Source organism: Setaria italica, chromosome VII, assembly GCF_000263155.2.
Source record: "Setaria italica strain Yugu1 chromosome VII, Setaria_italica_v2.0, whole genome shotgun sequence".
NCBI lineage: Eukaryota > Viridiplantae > Streptophyta > Magnoliopsida > Poales > Poaceae > Setaria > Setaria italica.
This window is the reverse complement of record NC_028456.1, coordinates 32148896-32168387: the sequence shown is the minus strand read 5'-3', so window position 1 is coordinate 32168387 and position 19492 is coordinate 32148896. Positions and strand designations below refer to the sequence as shown.

Genomic DNA, 19492 nt, shown 5'->3' with positions numbered 1-19492 from the left:
GTGATGATCGAGGATGTTTATAGCAGTGTTCTAAGTTGTAACCATTGAAACAAAAGAAATCACCTCCACACATACATCTCGTAGTGCCATAGTTTCACATGCAGACTATCTAATATATATGAATACAATTTTGTATTGCCATACATTTTTTAATTGTAACACACTAATACACCCACGAGTATGCCCCTCCGATTCCACACTTACAAGTAAACCAAAAAGAAAGTGTATCTTCTTATGCACATGACTTTGCTTCCCTTCTTTGAAGGATGTGGGATGTTCTCGTTAAGTAAACCGATTATAAAGTACTCCTCTCCATTTTTTTTTTGAAACGAGCCAGCAGGAAAGCTGCTGCTATATTAAAAGAGAGGAAAAGCCCGACGGGCCGTATACAAACGTACTATACAAGCTGTACACTCGCATCCCCGAAACGGGGAGGCAGAACTCCGCTATGACAACTAGTACAAAACAGGACACTCAACCTGAGAGAAAGTCCCCCAAGTGTTTAGCTCCCGCAGCAACCCACATCACAGCTTGGTTCTTGATGCTGTCGGTTATCTGGGTAACTGTCTTGTGTTTGTGTTGGAAGACCCTCCGATTTCTCTCTAGCCAGATTTCCCAAAGAACGAGTATAATTAGGGTTCGCAACCCTTTCCCCCCGTTCCCCTCGGCCACCGGGCTAGCCAGCGTAGCTATCCACCAATTATGTATGGAGTCGTGCCTATCCCAACAGCTTGGATCAACGTTAGGGCATTGCGTCCATGTGTTAATTTCCGTCCAAATTAGCCGTGTGAAACTGCAGTCGGCGAAAAGGTGATACCCTGTCTCCTGCGCTGTGCTGCAAAGGGCGCAGGTTGGGTTACTGGTCCATCCCCAACGCTGGAGTCTATCCGCTGTCCAAATTCTATCTTGCACGGCTAACCAGCTGAAGAATTTGCACTTTGATGGTGCCCATGTTTTCCAGATTAGGTTCTCGAGATTAGTTGTCATGGATCCTATGAATTGTACTCCGTATGCCGATTGTGTGCTATATTTCCCATTCGGCGTGAATTTCCATGTGATGGTGTCCGGGACACCTGGCGTAAGGTGTAGGTGGTTGGTCTCAACCCATAGTCGGTAGTACTCAGTGAAATATGTGGCAGTAAATCCTTGATGAAGAAGGTTTAAATCTCTTATCCATGTGTGATTTGCGATTGCATCATGTAGTGTCCTGTTCTTCCTTCTGGAGATATGATATAGATTTGGCGCAATGTCCCTTGGCCTTTGTCCATTTACCCAGCCACTGTCCCAGAAGGAAGTCTTGTTGCCGTCTCCCACTGTAATCTTGGTTGCCGCCGCAAAGAGTTTGCGGTCCGTTTGGGAGCAAGGGATGTCCTAGCTTTCCCAGGAAGGACCATCATTCATCCAGTCCTGCCAGAGCCATCGTAACCGCAAGGCCCTGGAGAATTTTCCGAGGTGTAACACACCTAGCCCTCCTCCCCTTTTAGGCCTTGCAGATCAGATCGTGTCCAATTCACTTTGCATTTCCCGCCTGTGAGCGGCTCCGTCCCCGCCCATAGGAATTTCCTTCGCTTAGCATCAATAATCTTCAGTATCTCTTTGGGCGCTTTGAGGGCCGATAGTAAGTAAACCGGCTGAGCAGTTAATACCGATTTGACCAAAGTGAGTCTGCCAGCTGTCGTCATGTTTCTGCCACTCCAACTATTTAACTTGGCCACGATCACTCCTCTCCATTTTAAATATATAATGTTTAGAAAGCTAAACTAATTAACTAGCTTGTCATATATACTTCGTATATTTAAAAACAAATGTAGTAACTAAAAAAATGAGAAAATGTCAGTTTTTATGGCTTAAGAAAATACTACAGGAAAATAAGTTAAGGGCACAAAAACAAGCACTGGGTACAAAGGCAAAAAACATATATACTTCATCGGCACATTATTAATAAGGCTTGACTCAACACCATTTCGATGTCATATTCAATAATCTATTCGCCCACTAAGGAGACCATTTAAATATCCAATTAATTCCCCACTGTCAATGTCTAACCCCATGATCGTTCGGATAGCAGTCACCGTTCACCAGCCCTTTGGGGTCCAACGCAATAGAATGATAGAGCAACCTATGAAACCAACAGGTCATGGCTTGACGAGAATTCAGCATCCTTCACTCCTTTGTCGACGGCAAACAGTCAATTCACAATATCAATGTTGATAGATGACGTGCACTCAAAACAATTAAGTACGGAGTATCACTCACTATGTTATTCACACTAGCTGGTTGGTACAATAATAAACCATACACCCTCACATTCTCTTCCCATTCGGGCGATAGTTGAGGGATGAAAATGACTATTTTGCCTCTATTATCAAGAAAAATACTTGCATAGTATATAATTCTCTTCATTTGAAACAACACATTTTTAAATAATTTGTAGTCAAGTATATCAACCTATAGACATCATGCCAGTGTCCTAATAAATTGGTTAAGATCTGATTGTAAGGAAAGCACTTCCTCTGTTAAAAAACATAATGTGTATTTTGTTTTGGAGAAGTCAAACTGTGTACATATATTTTGACTAACAAATTATGAATATGTTTAGCTGAAATTATCAAAAAAATGTTTAGTGTATAGAAATTACCATACATTATGCTACAATTACTAGATTTATATTCTAAAAAGTAAAAGTGTGTCTTACCATTTTGACACGTTCTATATTAATGTTTAAGCTAGCTATAAATGATATACATTACTGAGAAAACAATGGTTAAAATCTAACTTTGAAGATGGACTGGTGGTGTGAGTTGATATGCATGTGTTGAGTGAGCGTGTGTTTGTTCAAAATGTTCTCCCGGGAAAAAAGTGAGTGTGTGCTTGGTCACATACGTGGCACACCTACACTTGGCCAATTGTGCGCCTACTTGCTTAAAAGCCATTAATACGCACACATAAGTGATAACCAAAGATCTAGCAGAGTTATTTAGTGTTGGTGTTTTCTGAGACACAATAATGCATTGACAGATATTTTGCTTCATTTCCGGCCAGCTATACATGGGCAGATCTGTCGTAGCCTCGTAGCTCAGGTTATTGATCCACACAAACATAGAACATGTTCGAGTGTTTGACGCTTCGAAAAGGATCGATTTGCCAGAGTATGCACGCAAACGGAGAGAGAGCCATAGACGTCGTTGTAGAGGATCCGAGCTTCAGTGGGCGAAAAAATACATGATGGTCTCACAAATTTTCTTTTTCCCACGCCTTAAGAGCAACTCCAGCAGTACTAAAAATCATATAGCGTGCTTGATTTCTGTTCAAATGTATTTGAACTATTTCCTATATATCCGTTATTTTTCAATAAATCGTGTTTGTTTTTTCGACTTACCCGTAAAGTGAACCCTGCATGGACTGGGCGCACTGCCATGTCAACTCGATCACGAATAGGCTTGCAAGGCCTTGTTAACGGATCGAGCATCAAATTGAGAAAATTAATCAAAGTGGATGCACACAGTTCCTCAAAGAAAACTGGATAGAGCAGACAGAAAGGCCGGAAGCATCCGCCTTTTGCTGTAGAAGAGCTACAACGACATCTAGTGTACCCTACATGTTAGAAATATAGAGAAGAACACACACATGCACCAACAGATTCCCAAACAGTCTTTAGTGTGATCAAGTACTCTAATGCAAGCACATCACTAGCTAGGTGACAACATATTATACTCCATCAGCTACTGCCTAATAGCCTAACTAACAAAACAAACTCAATTAGATATATAATTGGGGCTGGTCTTGAGACATTGATGTTGTGCAGGTGCAATGCTCCATGCATGAACAAAGTGAACAACCGTCAATAATGCATCCATGCATGCTTGCTTCATGCTGTACAGTGTCTCTGATTGTACCTACGTGCATGAATCAGTATTAGCATATGGTTTGATCAAGCTTTTGAGCATCTGATGCTGCAGCTTAGTTATACCGTAATGATATTTAACCAGCTGGGCTTATCCTCTTAATTATATCGTCATGATAGGTGCAATGTTTCTCAACATACATAATTTGCCGTCCACTTCATCACTTGCTCACTCGCCACCTGATCTTTATAAACTACCAGTACAGGTGATGGTCAAATGAAATTCAATTCGTCAGTGTACGTAACGTAATAAGAGAGAGTACCGAATTATTGGCAGACAGGACCCAGTTCCGTTCGGCGCCGTGCATGATTGAATCATGTCACAGATTAAGTAGTGTGCTAGCTAGTTTAATTTAATTTAATTTAATCCAAAGACACATAAGATCAAAGTGTTAGCTTAATAGATATAGTAGAACACGTACACACAGTGCTGCATAATTTATCTCTTAGATTCTTGGAACAAATGTCAGATGATAAGAACATCACGGCAGGATGATGCCTTTTTCTGTTGCACGTACGCATGCATGGACGGCGGAGGAGGTTTAGAGAAGCTGATTAATGTAAGGTCAGAGGACACCAACTTTACTAGACAAGAAGGATTTGTGAAATGATATCGTAGTTTAGCCTCTCTTTTTGTCTCTTGTCTCACTGTCTTTATAAAAGCTGTTCCTGATGCTCTTAATTCCTGTGACGTTCCTATGTCATTAACTAACCTTATTAGCTTCCAATCTTTTGTACTCCCTTAGTTCCATATTGTAAGTCGTTTTAGCTTTTTTTAGTTATGCATCTAGATATAATGTATATCTAGGTGCATAATAATATCTATGAACCTAGAAAAATTAAAATGACTTACAATTTGGAACGGAGGGAGTAGCAAATAGGGAATTTGGAACGGAGGAGTAGCAAATAGGGGCAAAGTAAAATAAAACCCTAGACATAGTAGACTTTTCTGAATTCTGAGTGTGTTCGTGCGGTTACTGTGGTCTTGGTTTCTGGTTTCCACGGCAACATATCTATGCATCTAATTAACCTAGCTATCGTTTGGGGATATAATTGGAGTGCACACTAGCTAGTTAGAGCTAGCAAAAAGCTGCCATGGCCCCCATGGCCCTATCACTTGTGCACTTAAGCTCACTAATTTTTATTCAGTTTATTAAGTGATGCATGATCGCTAAACGTGGCACTTACCACATCCATCCAATTTACCTTGATGCAAAACATGAAAAACTCAGTTTTATTTGAACATTTGATGATTAAGTATATTTCTGGCATTAATTGTTGAAACTGCAGGCACAACAAAATGATTTGATAAAAAATATTTTCAATATATCTGAAAATGTTTTTAACCACTATATATATATATATATATATATATATGATATTTGTAGGCACGAAGTCTCTTGTCCCTCTTCAAACAAAATTAAGGAGAGGCCGGCAGGCGGCAGCATTTTCAATTAATTAACAGGCAAAGTTTATAACACTTTTGCTTAAAAGTGTATTGCTGATGTGTAGATGCTCATCAAATTAAGGTGTAAATTAAACATGAATGAGAAGAGATGTTATTGCATAATTGTCCTTGATTTATTTTGTCTATCTTTCCTTCTTTTCTTATCAATTGTCGATATAATACACACTGTGAGAGGAGGAGACCCCGCAGAAAAGAGAAATGAGAACGCATACACACTGCTTTAGTCTACACTTGTAACATGCATACGTGTACCAGCTGCCTCGTCGCCTTTTTGGAACATGGCCATCAAATACGCTTATCCTACGTAGAAGACGCCTTTTTTTAAAAAATCTCTTTCCCCTCTAGAAAGCGAACCGCCGATGAGGAGAGAACGTGAGCGATAGCGACGACATCGCGCAGCGCCGTCTAATTAGGAGAAGAATAAGATTAGATCAAGACAGAGTTGCTCGATTATTCGCTTCGCATGCATGCATTAGGCCGCAAACACGCTCAGTACCTATACGTATGCATGTCGTCGAGGCATAATGTGGTCGTCAGATATAATAGACGCACCGGCGACATGTCAGTTTCATGGTCAGTTTATGATATGATTGCCTCTTTTTTAGGAGGCCCACAATTATTTTAGATGCATGAGCATCCTAACCCAAGAAAGCACAAAGAAATCAATGCTCAAGACCTCGTGTTTTTTCGTTTTGAACACCGTCAGCGAGACAGAGTGGCAACAACACGGGCTGACGGGCATCACCACCTGTGTCATGCACACGAACCTCTTGCGCATATGGGCCTTAATAGCTCCCATGGGCTAATGATTTGGGTCGACCACGCTCAAGCCCACGACAAACAATTACTACTGTGTGAGCCGACGGCGTACGTCTTATCTTCCTCTCTTGCTGCTGCTTGCTTTGACGATGATACTGACAGAGAGACACGACACATAATTGGAGGCTTGTAAGCACGCCACGTCAGTTGGTAAAAAGTTTGAAGTGATGTGGTAGATTAGCATAGTGAAAATTGGAGGCCACGGTGGGTTACGTTTGTCCATCCACTCTACCGTGGACCTCTTTGCACGAAAATAGGCATTATTGTAGACGCAACCATTTTCAAAGGAATAATAAATGTGCCAAGTCTAATTGCGTCTACCTCAGGTTTGTGCTACGGTCAAAGGAGTGATTTCTGATAATGCCGTTCGTTTCAACACGTGACAACGTTGATACGAACAGGCCAAATTGCATGATGAAGAATGTCTCTTTTACATGGACATTTCAGTACCTATTAAAAATGATTATACCGCTTCCTCTCTCTCTGCTTAATTTTCTTGACACATCAGTAGAAAAACTCTACGTGACAGATATTTAACGTGCATGATACTCCTATTGGGTGTAGTCTTAACATCACCCCTTTACGCTCAAGAAAATAAGGTGTCAAGTGACTCAAGTGTAAAAGGATATAATATAACCAAACTTTTTTCAATTTTGACTCGGACGGATTTAAATAAAATTGGAAATTATGAAGCAAGAGAAATTTAGCAAACACCTGAAATTGTCAAGAGAAAGTTGCCAACAATTCATCATTAAACTCTAGCCAGTGTGCCATTTAACAGGCCATAAACTCTGCCTTTTGCAACGGAAGAAGGGTGGGTGTACAAATTGCGGCTGGGCAGAGGAAGACCAAGAGGCCCAACCCCTGACCTGAACTCCAGTTGCGCATTCCGAGGTGCCCAAACCATCTCCTCCCACCAGGCCACCACCCGTGGCGATGGCAGCTGCAGGTCTCGGCCTCCGCCTCGTCTCCGCTCTCGCCTTGCTCGCCTTCTCTTCCTGCTCGCGGGACGCCGACAGGGTGGCGCGCCTCCCCGGCCAGCCGGAGACCCCGAGCGTGTCGCAGTTCGCCGGCTACGTCACGGTGAACGAGCGGCACGGGAGGGCGCTCTTCTACTGGTTCTTCGAGGCGCAGACGGCGCCGGAGGAGAAGCCGCTCCTCCTCTGGCTCAACGGAGGTCTCCCTTGTACTACCTTTAGAAGTTAAAACTTCAACTAGCTTTTCATCTCCATTGGTCGTTGGAAACTAGTGATCTTTTACTACTCCTTGAGATTCTGACTGTACTGCTGCTACCACTGTTCTTGGCTTCTTTAGTTGTTGAGCAGTGATGGCCTGCCAATTGGTTAATGGTACATTTGCTCTTGCTCTGTCCTTCTGTGTGTCGATTCATGTTCTTGGTATTTGCGATCATTTGTATTTATATTTATTACTGACAATTTTGCTGAATTTTTCTTTGTCTCATGTTAGCACTTCTGTTCTTACTCCTTTCGTGCTTTTGTTATCGAGCAGCTTTAACTTTTATTACCACTTAGGACCTGGTTGCTCGTCGATTGGCTATGGAGCTGCATCTGAGCTGGGGCCTCTCAGAGTTGTCAGACAAGGAGCAGGCCTCATGTTCAATGAATACGCATGGAACAAAGGTGCTCTCTTTTCATGCTCAAAGTCAGTTACATTTGTTTGAAGCGCGATGCTAAGTCTTTTTTTGTGATTGCCAGAGGCTAACCTGCTGTTCTTGGAGTCTCCTGTCGGGGTTGGCTTCTCCTACACCAACAAATCCTCTGACCTTGACAAACTGAATGATGACTTTGTAGGTAAATTGATCGTAAAACAATTTTTTGCCTGACCCTTTATTACTATAAAAATAACCCTAAAACAACATTTCTTCTAAAGATTAAATTTTGCGTTTCTATTGAATTTCGGTTGTTATGTGGTTGCTGATCAAGAAATGGATTTTGTGTAACCTTTTTTTTAGCTGAAGATGCTTATAGCTTCCTATTGAACTGGCTAGAGAGGTTTCCGGAGTACAAGGACAGAGGGTTCTACATCGCAGGAGAGAGCTATGCAGGTATTTTATACCTGAAACCATGAAAGGTTTCAGCCTTGGTTTGCTCTTTTGGAATTCTGGACACATGGTTCGCAGGAGAGAGCTATGCAGGTATTTTATGCAGCCTTGCATTGGTTTGGAATTCTGGACTTCTGTTGAGAAATGTAGAAGATGTGCTAGAAGGAATCCAGAACACACAAAATCTGGTGTGAAGCATGTGAGTGTAGCTTTATATGCCTTCTTTTCCACATTCCAAAAGGAAGGCAGCAGCTCAGACTTTCACCAACCTTCTATTCTTCCTTGGATTTCTCAATATGCCAAGTGTTTCTGTTCTTGCTTGGGTTTCTCAATATGCCAAGTATGCCTGAGCCTGACAAGATAGTGTCACCATCTTATCAGAAACTAGAACTTCCACTCAGAAAAACCATCGGTTACTTTCTAGAACGGGTTGACAGCTTGGCTTTCCACTGGGTTGGCGATTGCGACAACCCATAGTTCACCATCTCCTAAGAGAATAATAGATCACACAAGCTAGAGAAAATGCCAGATCAGAAAGCAGCACTTTGAAAGAATCTAGGCATCATTTTCAGCCTTTGCTTTCATGTCGCACAATATGCTGACTGTCATCCAATTCTTCAGAACAGAGAAGACAGGCCAATTTTTATTTTTTATTTTTGCTTGGATTTTTGAATTTGAGAACACAAAGGGTACCCATACTGAATTAGTTTTTCTACTTTTCTTGAAACCAAGTACAAAAATTCATTTTGGTGTATGAGCATATCATTTAGTTTTTTGGTTTTTGAGTGGTTCGTTGGATCTCCAGACATATGTTCCTATAAAGAGTGGTCAAAGAACTAGTGTGGTAGGTTCATGGGTCACATTGGTTGGCAACAGCATGTGTGGAGAAATGCCTGCAAAACGTCGTCTGTACATCACTGAAGAAGAAACCTGGACTTCGGTGTGCTGCAGGTCATTATGTGCCACAACTTGCTGAACTTGTTTATGAGAGGAACATGGACAAGAAGGGCAAAGCATATATCAACCTCAAGGGGTTCATTGTAAGGGTTTAAATTAGATTTTATGATGCATGAAAATTTATTCTAAATAAGTTGTTTCATGATAGAAAAAGATACAGAACTTGAATAGGATGTTTTCTGGTGGTCTGAAATCTGAATGTTTAGTGCATAATATTTCAAAAACATTGCATTTTGATTAGAAGTTTTCTCAATCATGAAAGGAATGAAATATTATGCGAACTAAAACATCCAATGATCCAGAAGAACACACACACACACTTAAAGTTTCTTTGGGATACTAGATAAGTTTTCTACTTGTTGCAGATACATATTTTCAGAATTTAAAATGGGCACGTGAACCATGAAAGAATGGAAACAAGAATTAGATTCACGTTTTGGGCTTAAGAAATCAATTCTTGCACGACCATAACATTCAGAATGGACTCAATGCAGGCTGGCAACCCTATCACTAACGATTACTATGACTCGAAAGGGCTAGCTGAGTATGCCTGGAGCCATGCAGTTGTATCGGATGAAGTGTACGACCGCATCAAAAAGTACTGCAACTTCAAGAACTCCAATTGGTCTGATGATTGCAGTGCCGCCATGGACATCGTCTATAGTCAGTACCGAGAGATCGACATATACAACATCTATGCCCCCAAGTGCCTTCTAAATCAGACTTCACCATCTTCTGCTGCTCAAGCATTCTTCGAGAATGATCAGGTAAAGAAATATAGACATTAATTCTGGCAGTTCCGGGTCAGAGATCCTTCTGAAAGTGATGCTCATCTGTGGAATGCCAGGAGCACTTCAGGAGAAGGATACACATGTTCTCTGGCTATGATCCATGCTACTCATCCTATGCTGAGGACTACTTCAACAAGCAGGAAGTGCAGAAAGCTTTCCATGCAAATATCAGTGGGTTGCTTCCAGGGAAATGGCATGTCTGCAGGTAGATTGCCTTAAAACTGCCCACGATTCTTCCACACAAAATATAACATAAGCTCGTTTCTTATGCAGTGACTCTATCCTGAATTCCTACAATTTCTCGGTATTTTCGGTCCTACCAATATATTCGAAGCTCATCAAAGCAGGGCTCAGAGTTTGGCTCTACAGGTGTGAATGTGTGATCCTTTCTGTACTCACAGAAGGCACAATTGTATACATGCTCTAAAAGACTGAAAATCTGCAATCTTACAGCAAGTATTCACCAAGATGCTTAACACCCATCCATCACTCTCCATCTCCGTAGTCTAAATCTCTGTATTTATCATGCAGTGGTGACGCGGATGGAAGGGTTCCTGTCATTGGCTCCCGGTACTGTGTGGAAGCACTCGGTCTGCCGACCAAGACCCAGTGGCAACCCTGGTACCTTGACAAACAGGTCTGAACTGAACTTCTTGCACACTGAACGTTTCTGCGATCAGTGATAGCTGAAAAGCCTGAAATGAGGAGCGAATCATGGAATGCAGGTTGCCGGGAGGTTCGTGGAGTACCAGGGCATGAGCATGGTGACGGTCAGGGGTGCAGGCCACCTGGTGCCCCTCAACAAGCCTGCCGAAGGGTTGACGCTGATCAACACATTCCTTCGCGGTGAGCAGCTTCCGACACACCGGTGATGGATGGTTCGATAGGATAGTGCAAGATTTTGGGTTAAAGCTGCGAAGCCGATTGACTTGAGACCTATTACAGTTAAACTTTTTGTCGAATTCTTCTACTAGTTAGTAGCAAAATCAGCATATTTGCTAGGCGTTTTGATTTGGCGCTTTGCTGATCTAATTGCCTTCCTAAATGCTACTTTGGGCCATACGGGCCGCTTGCTATTTGAGGCCAGATTGCTGCTCAAGTTGTCCTCATGCGGGATAGGAGTTGTGGTAACTGTTTAGGAGTAATAACAGGGAGGGCCAGCTTGGTGGAGCTCCTAGTTCCAATTTCACCAATATGTTATTGTTCATGCACTGTAGTGATACTGTTCACGAGAGCTGATTTCCTCTCTCCTCCTCCCTCTCACAGACCTTGGAGGAGCCGGTGGAGCCATAAATTGTAGCTCCTCTGACTCCGACTCTTTTAATGCAACAGTGAACGTGTCAGGAGGAGCCAGAACCGGCCGGAGCTCCTCCAAACGCGCCCTGATTGTGGCAAGGAATTGAGCCCCATATATGTGGTGTGTGCAGAGCGCAGGAACGATGCACTATCATGCCATGCCATCATCATGGTTATTGCTGTGTCATTTTCCTGTAGTGCCCTTCATGATTCTTGATCAATCGTATAGTTTGAATCAGAGTCCATCGACTCGTGATGAGATCACGGACTAGTAATTTTAGAAGCATATATCTGCCTTTTCAAGATTTAGGATATGTCAAAAAGTAGGAGAAGCAGGTGGATTGCAGGGGAAGGCCTACTGGGCACTGGCCTAGCCGCCTAGCTGCAGCCGCCGCGACCGAACCACGCGGCGGAGGAGCGAGCACCGTGAGCGGAGCGCCAGGGGAGGCGGAGGCAGCGGCCGGGTAGGCAAGTGGGATCCGAAGGCTAGTGCGGGATTTATTGCCGCGGTGCGGCGGAGGTCGCCGCCGGCAGCGCGGGCTCATCGGCTTTCCTGACGCTGCCCCGGAATATTTACATAACACCCCCTGGTTTGGATCGCGCGATCCAAATCAGGGGTCTTTTTGAAAATTATGGATTGGTTTATTTTCATAAAACCCCCCTATTTGGATCGCGATTATTATTCACGATCCAAATTAGGGGTCCTTTTGCAAAATACCTGAACGTATATTTGCATAAAGCACCCTGTCTGGTCGGCTCCGCCTCCGGCACCGACGGCCGCCGCCGCCGCCCGCCCTAGGTTCCGTTCCAGCCGGAAGCGCAAGGCACGTCCTTGGCTCAGGCGCTGCTCTACCACGAGAGCCCCACTCCACTGCTCTGAGCCGCGCGGGCATCGGACCACAACGGCAGAGGAGATCGGAGTACCCGGCGGGGCGGCGGTTCACGGTGAGAGTCCGAGAGCATGATCTATCGGCGGCGTTGGCCACGATCATCTTCGGCTGCGATTAACCTTGCTGCTCCTACCCGTTTCAAAATTCCGGAATTTCGCAGGAGGATCGCGCAGCCCAGAGGCCACAGCCCACATCAGATTCAGGGAGGACCAAGCGAGGAGGCGAGGAGCCTGCGGCGTGCAAGGACAAGCTCATGGAGTTTGTGTACAGTCTGCTGCGAGCTCGAGTAGAGACTCGCCACTTGAGACATGCGAGCTCCTTCTCTGTGATTACGACGATGAACGAAGACCAGCCCGACATGAACCTCTGGAAGTATGATGTGCCTTGTTATTTCTTTTTAGTTTGAAAAGAAATAGAAAGCAGTGAAGCATGTTTGCCTTCTCATCACTATCTTCAGCACAGACCTGTACAGTAGTTAGGCCTATCGTACTATCTTCATTGGCGAATCAAATCAAACTATGAGAAGAAATAAAAAAATTCATGGTTACAAATGATCACTTCTGCATTTCTGCATCAGGTACCAGTTTCAGACAAGTACAGTGCTCACTACAGTAATAATTTTCATCCTTGCAATCAGAGGAAAGCACCTCCATGGCTCCATGTGGGATTTCAGATGACTCCGAATGCTGATTGCAGCGGTGATGTGACACGGGAAGCGAGCGCATTTTGAGCGAACGCCTGAATGTTCTACTTGGCATCTGCAAAATAATAATAGCAATGGAGTATGTTAGATTTTGCTTGGTGCAAGTCGTGCTCTGCACCAAGTTGTGGCAAACTTTCAAGCTAAAAGTTCTATTTCCACAACAATAGAGACATGTACGAGATGAAAAGTAAAGGAGGGCCTAAACCTTTGATAAGAAATAACAGCAGAATGCTATGTAATACAAGATCGCTACAGTGAAGGTTCAAAGAGATGATCTTGAACAAGCATAATAGCTGGTGAAATTCTGTTCCTGTAACATGCCAAACTTCTAAGGTAACAAACAAAGAAGCTGACTGTCTCGCACATTATCGAACGAAATGAAGTCATGTAAAATTGAAAATCATTGTCTTCAGAAGCTACTATACTTAGTTTTGATAGAAAACACTGACATACTGTCTATCTGAATCAATCATCAGTTTCTGAGAGGTCAATCAGTTCAGAGCAAATTAACTCAACCAAGAAATCTTCACTAGAAAGTGAACTGCTCAATAAAGAGATACCTTTGTTATATTTGGTGAAGCCAGCAATGTTTGCAATGCTTAGACTCAAGCAAACTCCGACAAGAAGTAGGTAATCAGCCTCAAGTCTGATGAGTGCAAATTATATTACAAAAAGGAAAATTTTACAAAGAAAGTAAAGCAACAGAAGACATATTGTACTGATAATATTAGTTCACACGATTTAACCTCGTAATGCAAGTGCAAGACTAATCGACCAGTCTGGATTGCTCTGTAGACATGCTCAAACAAGTGATCGTGCAAATTGGAAGATTTTATGTTTTGTGGGGAAAAGGAATGGAGCTGTTCACACGAGGCCTAGAAATTCAGAACCTTACATGTTGGATGCAAAACAAAGGATAAGATCGACTAGGGCTTTGAAATACCTTGTCTCTGGCTAGAGATTATCTGCATCTGCGGTTTGCTCGGATTTCCTTGCGGCTGCGTCTTGTTTGGCCTTCCTTGCTTTTAGTTCCCTGTAGCACTGTTCTCATCCAAAATGCTAGAAATTACAGAATTATCCAAATAGAAATATGGTGCAGCTGAGTGAAAAATGAACAATAATTAGGGGGTCTGCTAGAGACAAATTGCAAAGAGCAGTGAGGGATCGTAGGAGCTGTTAGCTGCTTCTCAAATGATCAATACAGAAACTAATCGCTAATTGGAAACTGAATGACTCTTTCGCCTACACACATGCTTGAATGTTAGACTGAAGAAAAGGGCATTCTTGTTCATGTAAACAGTAAAACCCAGCAGGACTTCGTTCAACGTTCAGTGCTCCTATGGTGCGGTTGGTACACAGCTACTGCTGCATATATAATGACTAGGAGATGAAAATCAAACTAGTTCCTGCCTGCTTTACAAATGTTCAATTCAGTAACTATCAACACTTGGAAAAATTAAAAGACTACTTCAACAATTCTAAATCAAAATAAGGGAATGACAAGATCTGATTGTCTGCATCCTAAACATGCATGCCATAGGAAAAAAAAATCTGATTGTGGCTACCGGTGCATATTTCTGTTTAAGGAACAACGATACTTGTGCGGATAATTAGGGAAGTATACCTGCTTCACAGCCTCGGTGCACTCCACCTCTTGATGAGCATCTACAGTTCCTGGAACGCCATCTACCCTACCCTCAGCATACATCTTGCTCATTCTACAAAAGTAGGACTCCCAGGGAAAGTCATCCTGACGGCTGCGCAGACGATAGATTTCTTCCTTGGTCAGTCCCCAAGATTGTTAGGTGCATGATGGGCACCATGTGGGACTGACGCGTTAGCCTTGTCGGCGTTGATCGCGTTCTGCTTGAATATTTCATACCTCCTAGCCTTCTCCTCCTCATTCTTGTAGGTCTTGTCATACTCCTTCATCCAGTCCTCGAACCTCGCCTTCATCGCTGCCTCGTCGACCCTCACGTCCTCCTGATGCTCCACGATCTTCATCTCCTGATCAGCCACAGCGTATCTCCTTCGAAGCATCTCGTCGATGACCTCCGGATCAGTCATCTCTGGATTACTTCTTCGGAAGTTGATGTAATCGATGTACTCAAGCCAGGCAAAGCTTCCGTCTTTGTTCATGAACTTTGCCTGATGGCTTCATCATTAATGATGACCCCACCACTGCCAGCCCCCTCGTTCCTGGCCTCCTCGCCGGTCACCTCGCGAGGTACAGCCTACAGGTATATGTGAACAGGTCACACATAAAACAGAGCTAAGTCAGCAAACGCTGAGGAATCTAAGAAAGGAGAGTTAAATTCATACCTGTGATTCTGTGACATCTGTATCTTTCTTGAACACCCACACCCACGGCTAGAGCACCCTGAGCACCATTGTCGCCAACAGCGAGATCTCTCTGTATAAGGAGGAGAGACGTGAGCCGCTAGCTGCTAGTGAAATAAGAAAGTAAATTCGAAACAACATCCTAAGATCAGGTCACCTAAACATCCACCGATATAGCAAATGGTACAGTAAAACAAGAAAAAAGTGGGAGAATACCTTCCCAAGAATGTGGGGATCAATTTCCACACCAAAAATCACCGGATTTGGAGGGTTTCGGGGAGGAGGCGACGGGTTGGAGGTGCTGCTCGGGTCTGGCTGGAGGAGGAAGAGAGGAGGAGGAAGGGTGTCGCGCGGCGGTACGAGAGGTGCTACCGCGCCAGGTGGTCTGACGCGTCAAGCGCGCCACCAAGTCAGCGCCACGCTGGCGCGGCTGACATCTACATAATTCTTGATGACACTCATGACTTGATGAGTAACGTCATCAAGAACTTTTGCATTCTGCACCCTTGCACTGGCTTTTTGGGTTACAGTATTTCTTGCACGAGCTTTCTGAGAAAAAAACAATTGGCACATACATCAGCTCCCCGGGAGTAGTATGAAAAATAATCACATTCTTATACAAGCATAGACTCGCTTTGTTTCTAAAGATCTGAGGAGATGAGTCCATGCTCTCTAAATGGATGCTGTCAGCCGACTTGCTATTCTGAAAATAATGAGGACGGTACTGAAATATGCACATGTTACAGAATTTCTTAACCATACATAAATCTTAGTAACATTACCTTCAGGCTAACACGTGACACTTGGTTAGCCGCACACATCAGATCTGCATCCTTGATATGCATACTCCGTGGAAAATCAGTTCGTGGTGCTTTGTCGTGATATTTCACGTAGTCCGCGCATATAAGCTGCATGCAAAGATATACATGACTTTGAACTTACGTGCAGAAGGTGAAGACATCCAGGAACATCTTTAATTTTTTGCTGTTGGTATGCCCTTATACTGTTAATAAGGTAATCGGCAATGAATGAGTACCAGTCCAACTCCTTTATTTTCTCATGATCCATGAGATCTATTAAAAAACTTGTATCCACTTTTTCACTTCTGGAAGGAGCTAAAAACGTGTTCAGTAATGCCAACATGAAAAGGATACAAAAATCCTCATCAGAAGCCTTTCTCACTCTATCCCATAAGTCGGCAATAGAGGTATTAATTAGGTCTTTGAACTTTGTCGTCCTTACATACGCAAGAGCTTCAAACTTGGGATATCCACCATGATCTAGTTTCTTCCCAGTATTGGACATATTATACAGATCCTTCGTACGGGTCTTATTTCTATGAATGCCCCTTCCTCAATTTCTAGAGCTTCCTTATCACAACGAAAACAACGAATCAGAAAATTCATGAGATAAGAGTTCAATGGCATCTTGGTTCCCATGCTAAACACAAAGCCCGCTCCCAACTCATGCACTAGGTAAGTCTGCCTAGGTGAATATCCACTAACGTACTTTCCAATCATCTGGAGGCGGCAATAGTGTTTCACATTTGATATCTGAGATAGACAATATATAGTTAGTTTGCATGCATGCTACGATTGAAGTGACAACCATACACAGTCATATAGACCTTGTGATGCTCTCCACCAGCCATGCTCATCTCTCCATCACCCATGCTCGGATTCTCTCCATCACCCATGCTCGGATTAGCGTTTTTGCAAAAATTCAGCAGAATTTCCCCTGTTTCAGCACATATTTGACCATTTTCAACACATATTTCATGGCAATTGGCAACAGCAAGTCAGCAAACAGCATAGTATTGATTATTGAAGCAAACAGCATAGCAAACTCTGTCCATACTCCATACTCAAAGACCATAGTACTGATTATTGAAGTATTGGCTGCAAAGGTCTAGAAGACTAGAATCAATGAATCATCCATACGAGCAAGCCATTTATACTACAACAGTACAACTCCTTGAATCATGCATACAGCAGCAATGCAGTCTGCACTCTGCAGCACATAGCCACATACTCAATAATCCTTGAAATTGAAATATTGAATCAATGAATCCTTAATTCCTTAAGACCTTAATCCTTATCCTTGATACCTTCACGAAGTTGCAGAGGAGGGGCACTGCTGGTCTAGGAAGGAGGGGCGCCGCCGGTCTGGGGAGGGCCCACGCCGCCGGTCTTGCTAGGAGGCGCGCCGCCGGTCTGGGGAGGAGCAGCGCCGCTGTAGGAACCGTCGGAAAGGAATGTCGAATGGAACCGCTAGGGTACTGCACTACCGCAGGACCTATTGGAGTGCTTGTTCTTTTTTCTCAAAATTTCGTATTTTTTCTGAACTGCTCAAACTTTATGGCCAAAACGGATTTTTGCCATTACTTGCCGCCGATTTAGGGTTTCATTAAGAGCAGAAAAAATTAATACATGTACGCCAAGCAGAGTAGTTATTCACTGAACGTTTGACTCTACTAGGCTCCGTTTAGATGTTTGTAGTGGCAGCCTAGGCATTGCATTTGGAGAAGATGGTTCAGAACTCATCTATAAGCCACGATACGCTGGCCACACTCACTTCAGCTGTCTGGATAAGATGGTTCAGAACTCATCTTCCCAATTTCGTCTGAGTTCTCCATTAGGGACGACCCTTGTTTGGGAAAGAATTTTGCTTATTTATTACTCCAAAATTTACGAGATCATATACCCAGAGTTGATTGTTCATTGGTAAGCGTGGCTTCCCACACTGCTTCCCACATAAAATACGATCTGGCTTAGGTGCTGACGATCGTACGGTTTCCATTCAACCTTCAAAAAATTGTACACAATACTTATTTCATATGTCATTATACATAATAGAGCTTAAAAACTCTGGTGAGCAAATTACCTGGTGCTGCGTGACAACATCCAACTCGTTTGTGTAGGCCCTGTAGCGCCTATCCGGATTGCCACAAACGGGCCGCACATGCTTCCACACATGATAGATGTGGGATGAGCATCGTTTCGATGCCATGGCTGCAATGATACAACATTTTTGATAACATTAAAGCAGAAAAGGGAATTCGCCATTATAACTTACATCGACGCGGAGACGGCAAGATCGACCCACGAGCATTCGCTCCCAAATCCAGATCTGCAGCATATAGGTGCACCCTCCAACATTTGAATCCCTCGCAGTGTGCCTGCAAGCCTCACATAGCTGCCTGTACAGCCAGGCGAGAACCACTGAGCCCCAACTGTACAGTGCTATGTTGTCCCAATCCTGACCCAAAATTAGGAGAACCATCCAATACACCGTGTTCCCGGCTGTATCAAGAAGGAGGAATGTGCTCACAAAGTGCCATAGCCAAACATGAGCGTATCGCTGCACAACCTCGTCATTTCTCCCTGCGGGCAAACGTTGAAGTGCTCCCTCAACCATGCAGAGCTCACACCAAAAGTCTTCTTGGAGTTGGCTCCGTCCTCTGGCTCTGGCGGCCTAATCCCAATATGCATTGCTACCATGTCACGCCAATTCTCGTTCTGTATGATTCCTGTCACTGGATGCCCCTCCAGTGGAAGACCAAGTATCATAGCAATGTCCTGCATCGTGATGGTATCTCTTCGAACGGGAGATGGAAGGTGTGAGTCTCCAGACGCCACCTGTCGACCATAGCGGTCAACAACGGTCCGTCCATTGGAGGGACACCCGCGACAACCTGAACCGCAATATCCAAAAATCCTGCTCTTTGCAGGTACTGCGCGTACCGCTCATTCCACCTAAATGGTGAGTGCACGCTAGCCCTTAGTGGTTTCAAATCCTGCAAAACATTATAAGATTATTACTTACCAACAAGCAAATAGACATTGATGAAAAAGGTGGTTTCAAACAAAAATGAGAAGTCAATGCATTTGAGAATAAAGGGCTCATCAACTATACGAATAAAGGGCTACTAAAGTGCTAAGTAACACAAATATGATATAAATGACATTTTCAGTATGAAATTATTCACATTGTACACAACAAACTGCAATGGTGTTTGTCATCACCGTTTTGAAGTTGAAACTTCATGTCAGTTGAGAATTACACAAGCAAATATTAAGGGACAATCTTAGCATCGATTTACAAGAATTTCGTAACGACAATTTTCAAAATGCAAGTGAAAAGGCATGTTAAGCACTATTGCGACAAATTAGCAAGCATTAATAAGAACAGTTCATATAAAAATCTCGCAATTCTCATCCTAAGGTACACATTCATCAGCATAAATTTTCACATGGAGGCCT

The 19492-nt window shown here is 43.3% G+C and overlaps 1 protein-coding gene and 1 non-coding gene across 8 annotated transcripts; one reads left to right on the top strand and one right to left on the bottom strand.

The window, feature by feature from the left end:
* Positions 1-7002: 7002 nt before the first annotated feature.
* LOC101759815 (serine carboxypeptidase-like 26) lies at positions 7003-13160 on the top strand. Of its 6 annotated transcripts, none has more exons than XM_022828646.1 (12): positions 7003-7368; positions 7724-7831; positions 7907-8002; positions 8164-8256; positions 9205-9293; positions 9705-9977; positions 10058-10206; positions 10275-10370; positions 10533-10638; positions 10727-10847; positions 12348-12559; positions 12765-13160. In XM_022828646.1, exons 1-12 carry the CDS (start codon positions 7128-7130, stop codon positions 12915-12917), a joined length of 1737 nt encoding a protein of 578 aa, XP_022684381.1. In that variant the 5' UTR covers positions 7003-7127; the 3' UTR covers positions 12918-13160. The 6 variants fall into 6 exon arrangements, with proteins under 6 accessions (XP_022684381.1, XP_022684384.1, XP_022684382.1 ...); XM_022828651.1 differs by having other exon boundaries at positions 7237-7377; positions 12765-13155; XM_022828648.1 differs by lacking the exon at positions 7003-7368 and adding an exon at positions 7387-7540 and having other exon boundaries at positions 12765-13159.
* On the bottom strand, positions 12686-19206 carry LOC105914793. 2 transcript variants are annotated; one of them, XR_002678617.1, is made up of 10 exons: positions 18306-19206; positions 18114-18241; positions 16858-18034; positions 16013-16783; positions 15447-15779; positions 15213-15303; positions 14515-15124; positions 13834-13931; positions 13451-13536; positions 12686-12945 (listed from the first exon to the last, which is right to left on the bottom strand). It is a non-coding gene; the product is annotated as an uncharacterized LOC105914793 (transcript). The 2 variants fall into 2 exon arrangements; XR_002678616.1 differs by having other exon boundaries at positions 16013-18034.
* Positions 19207-19492: the final 286 nt, after the last annotated feature.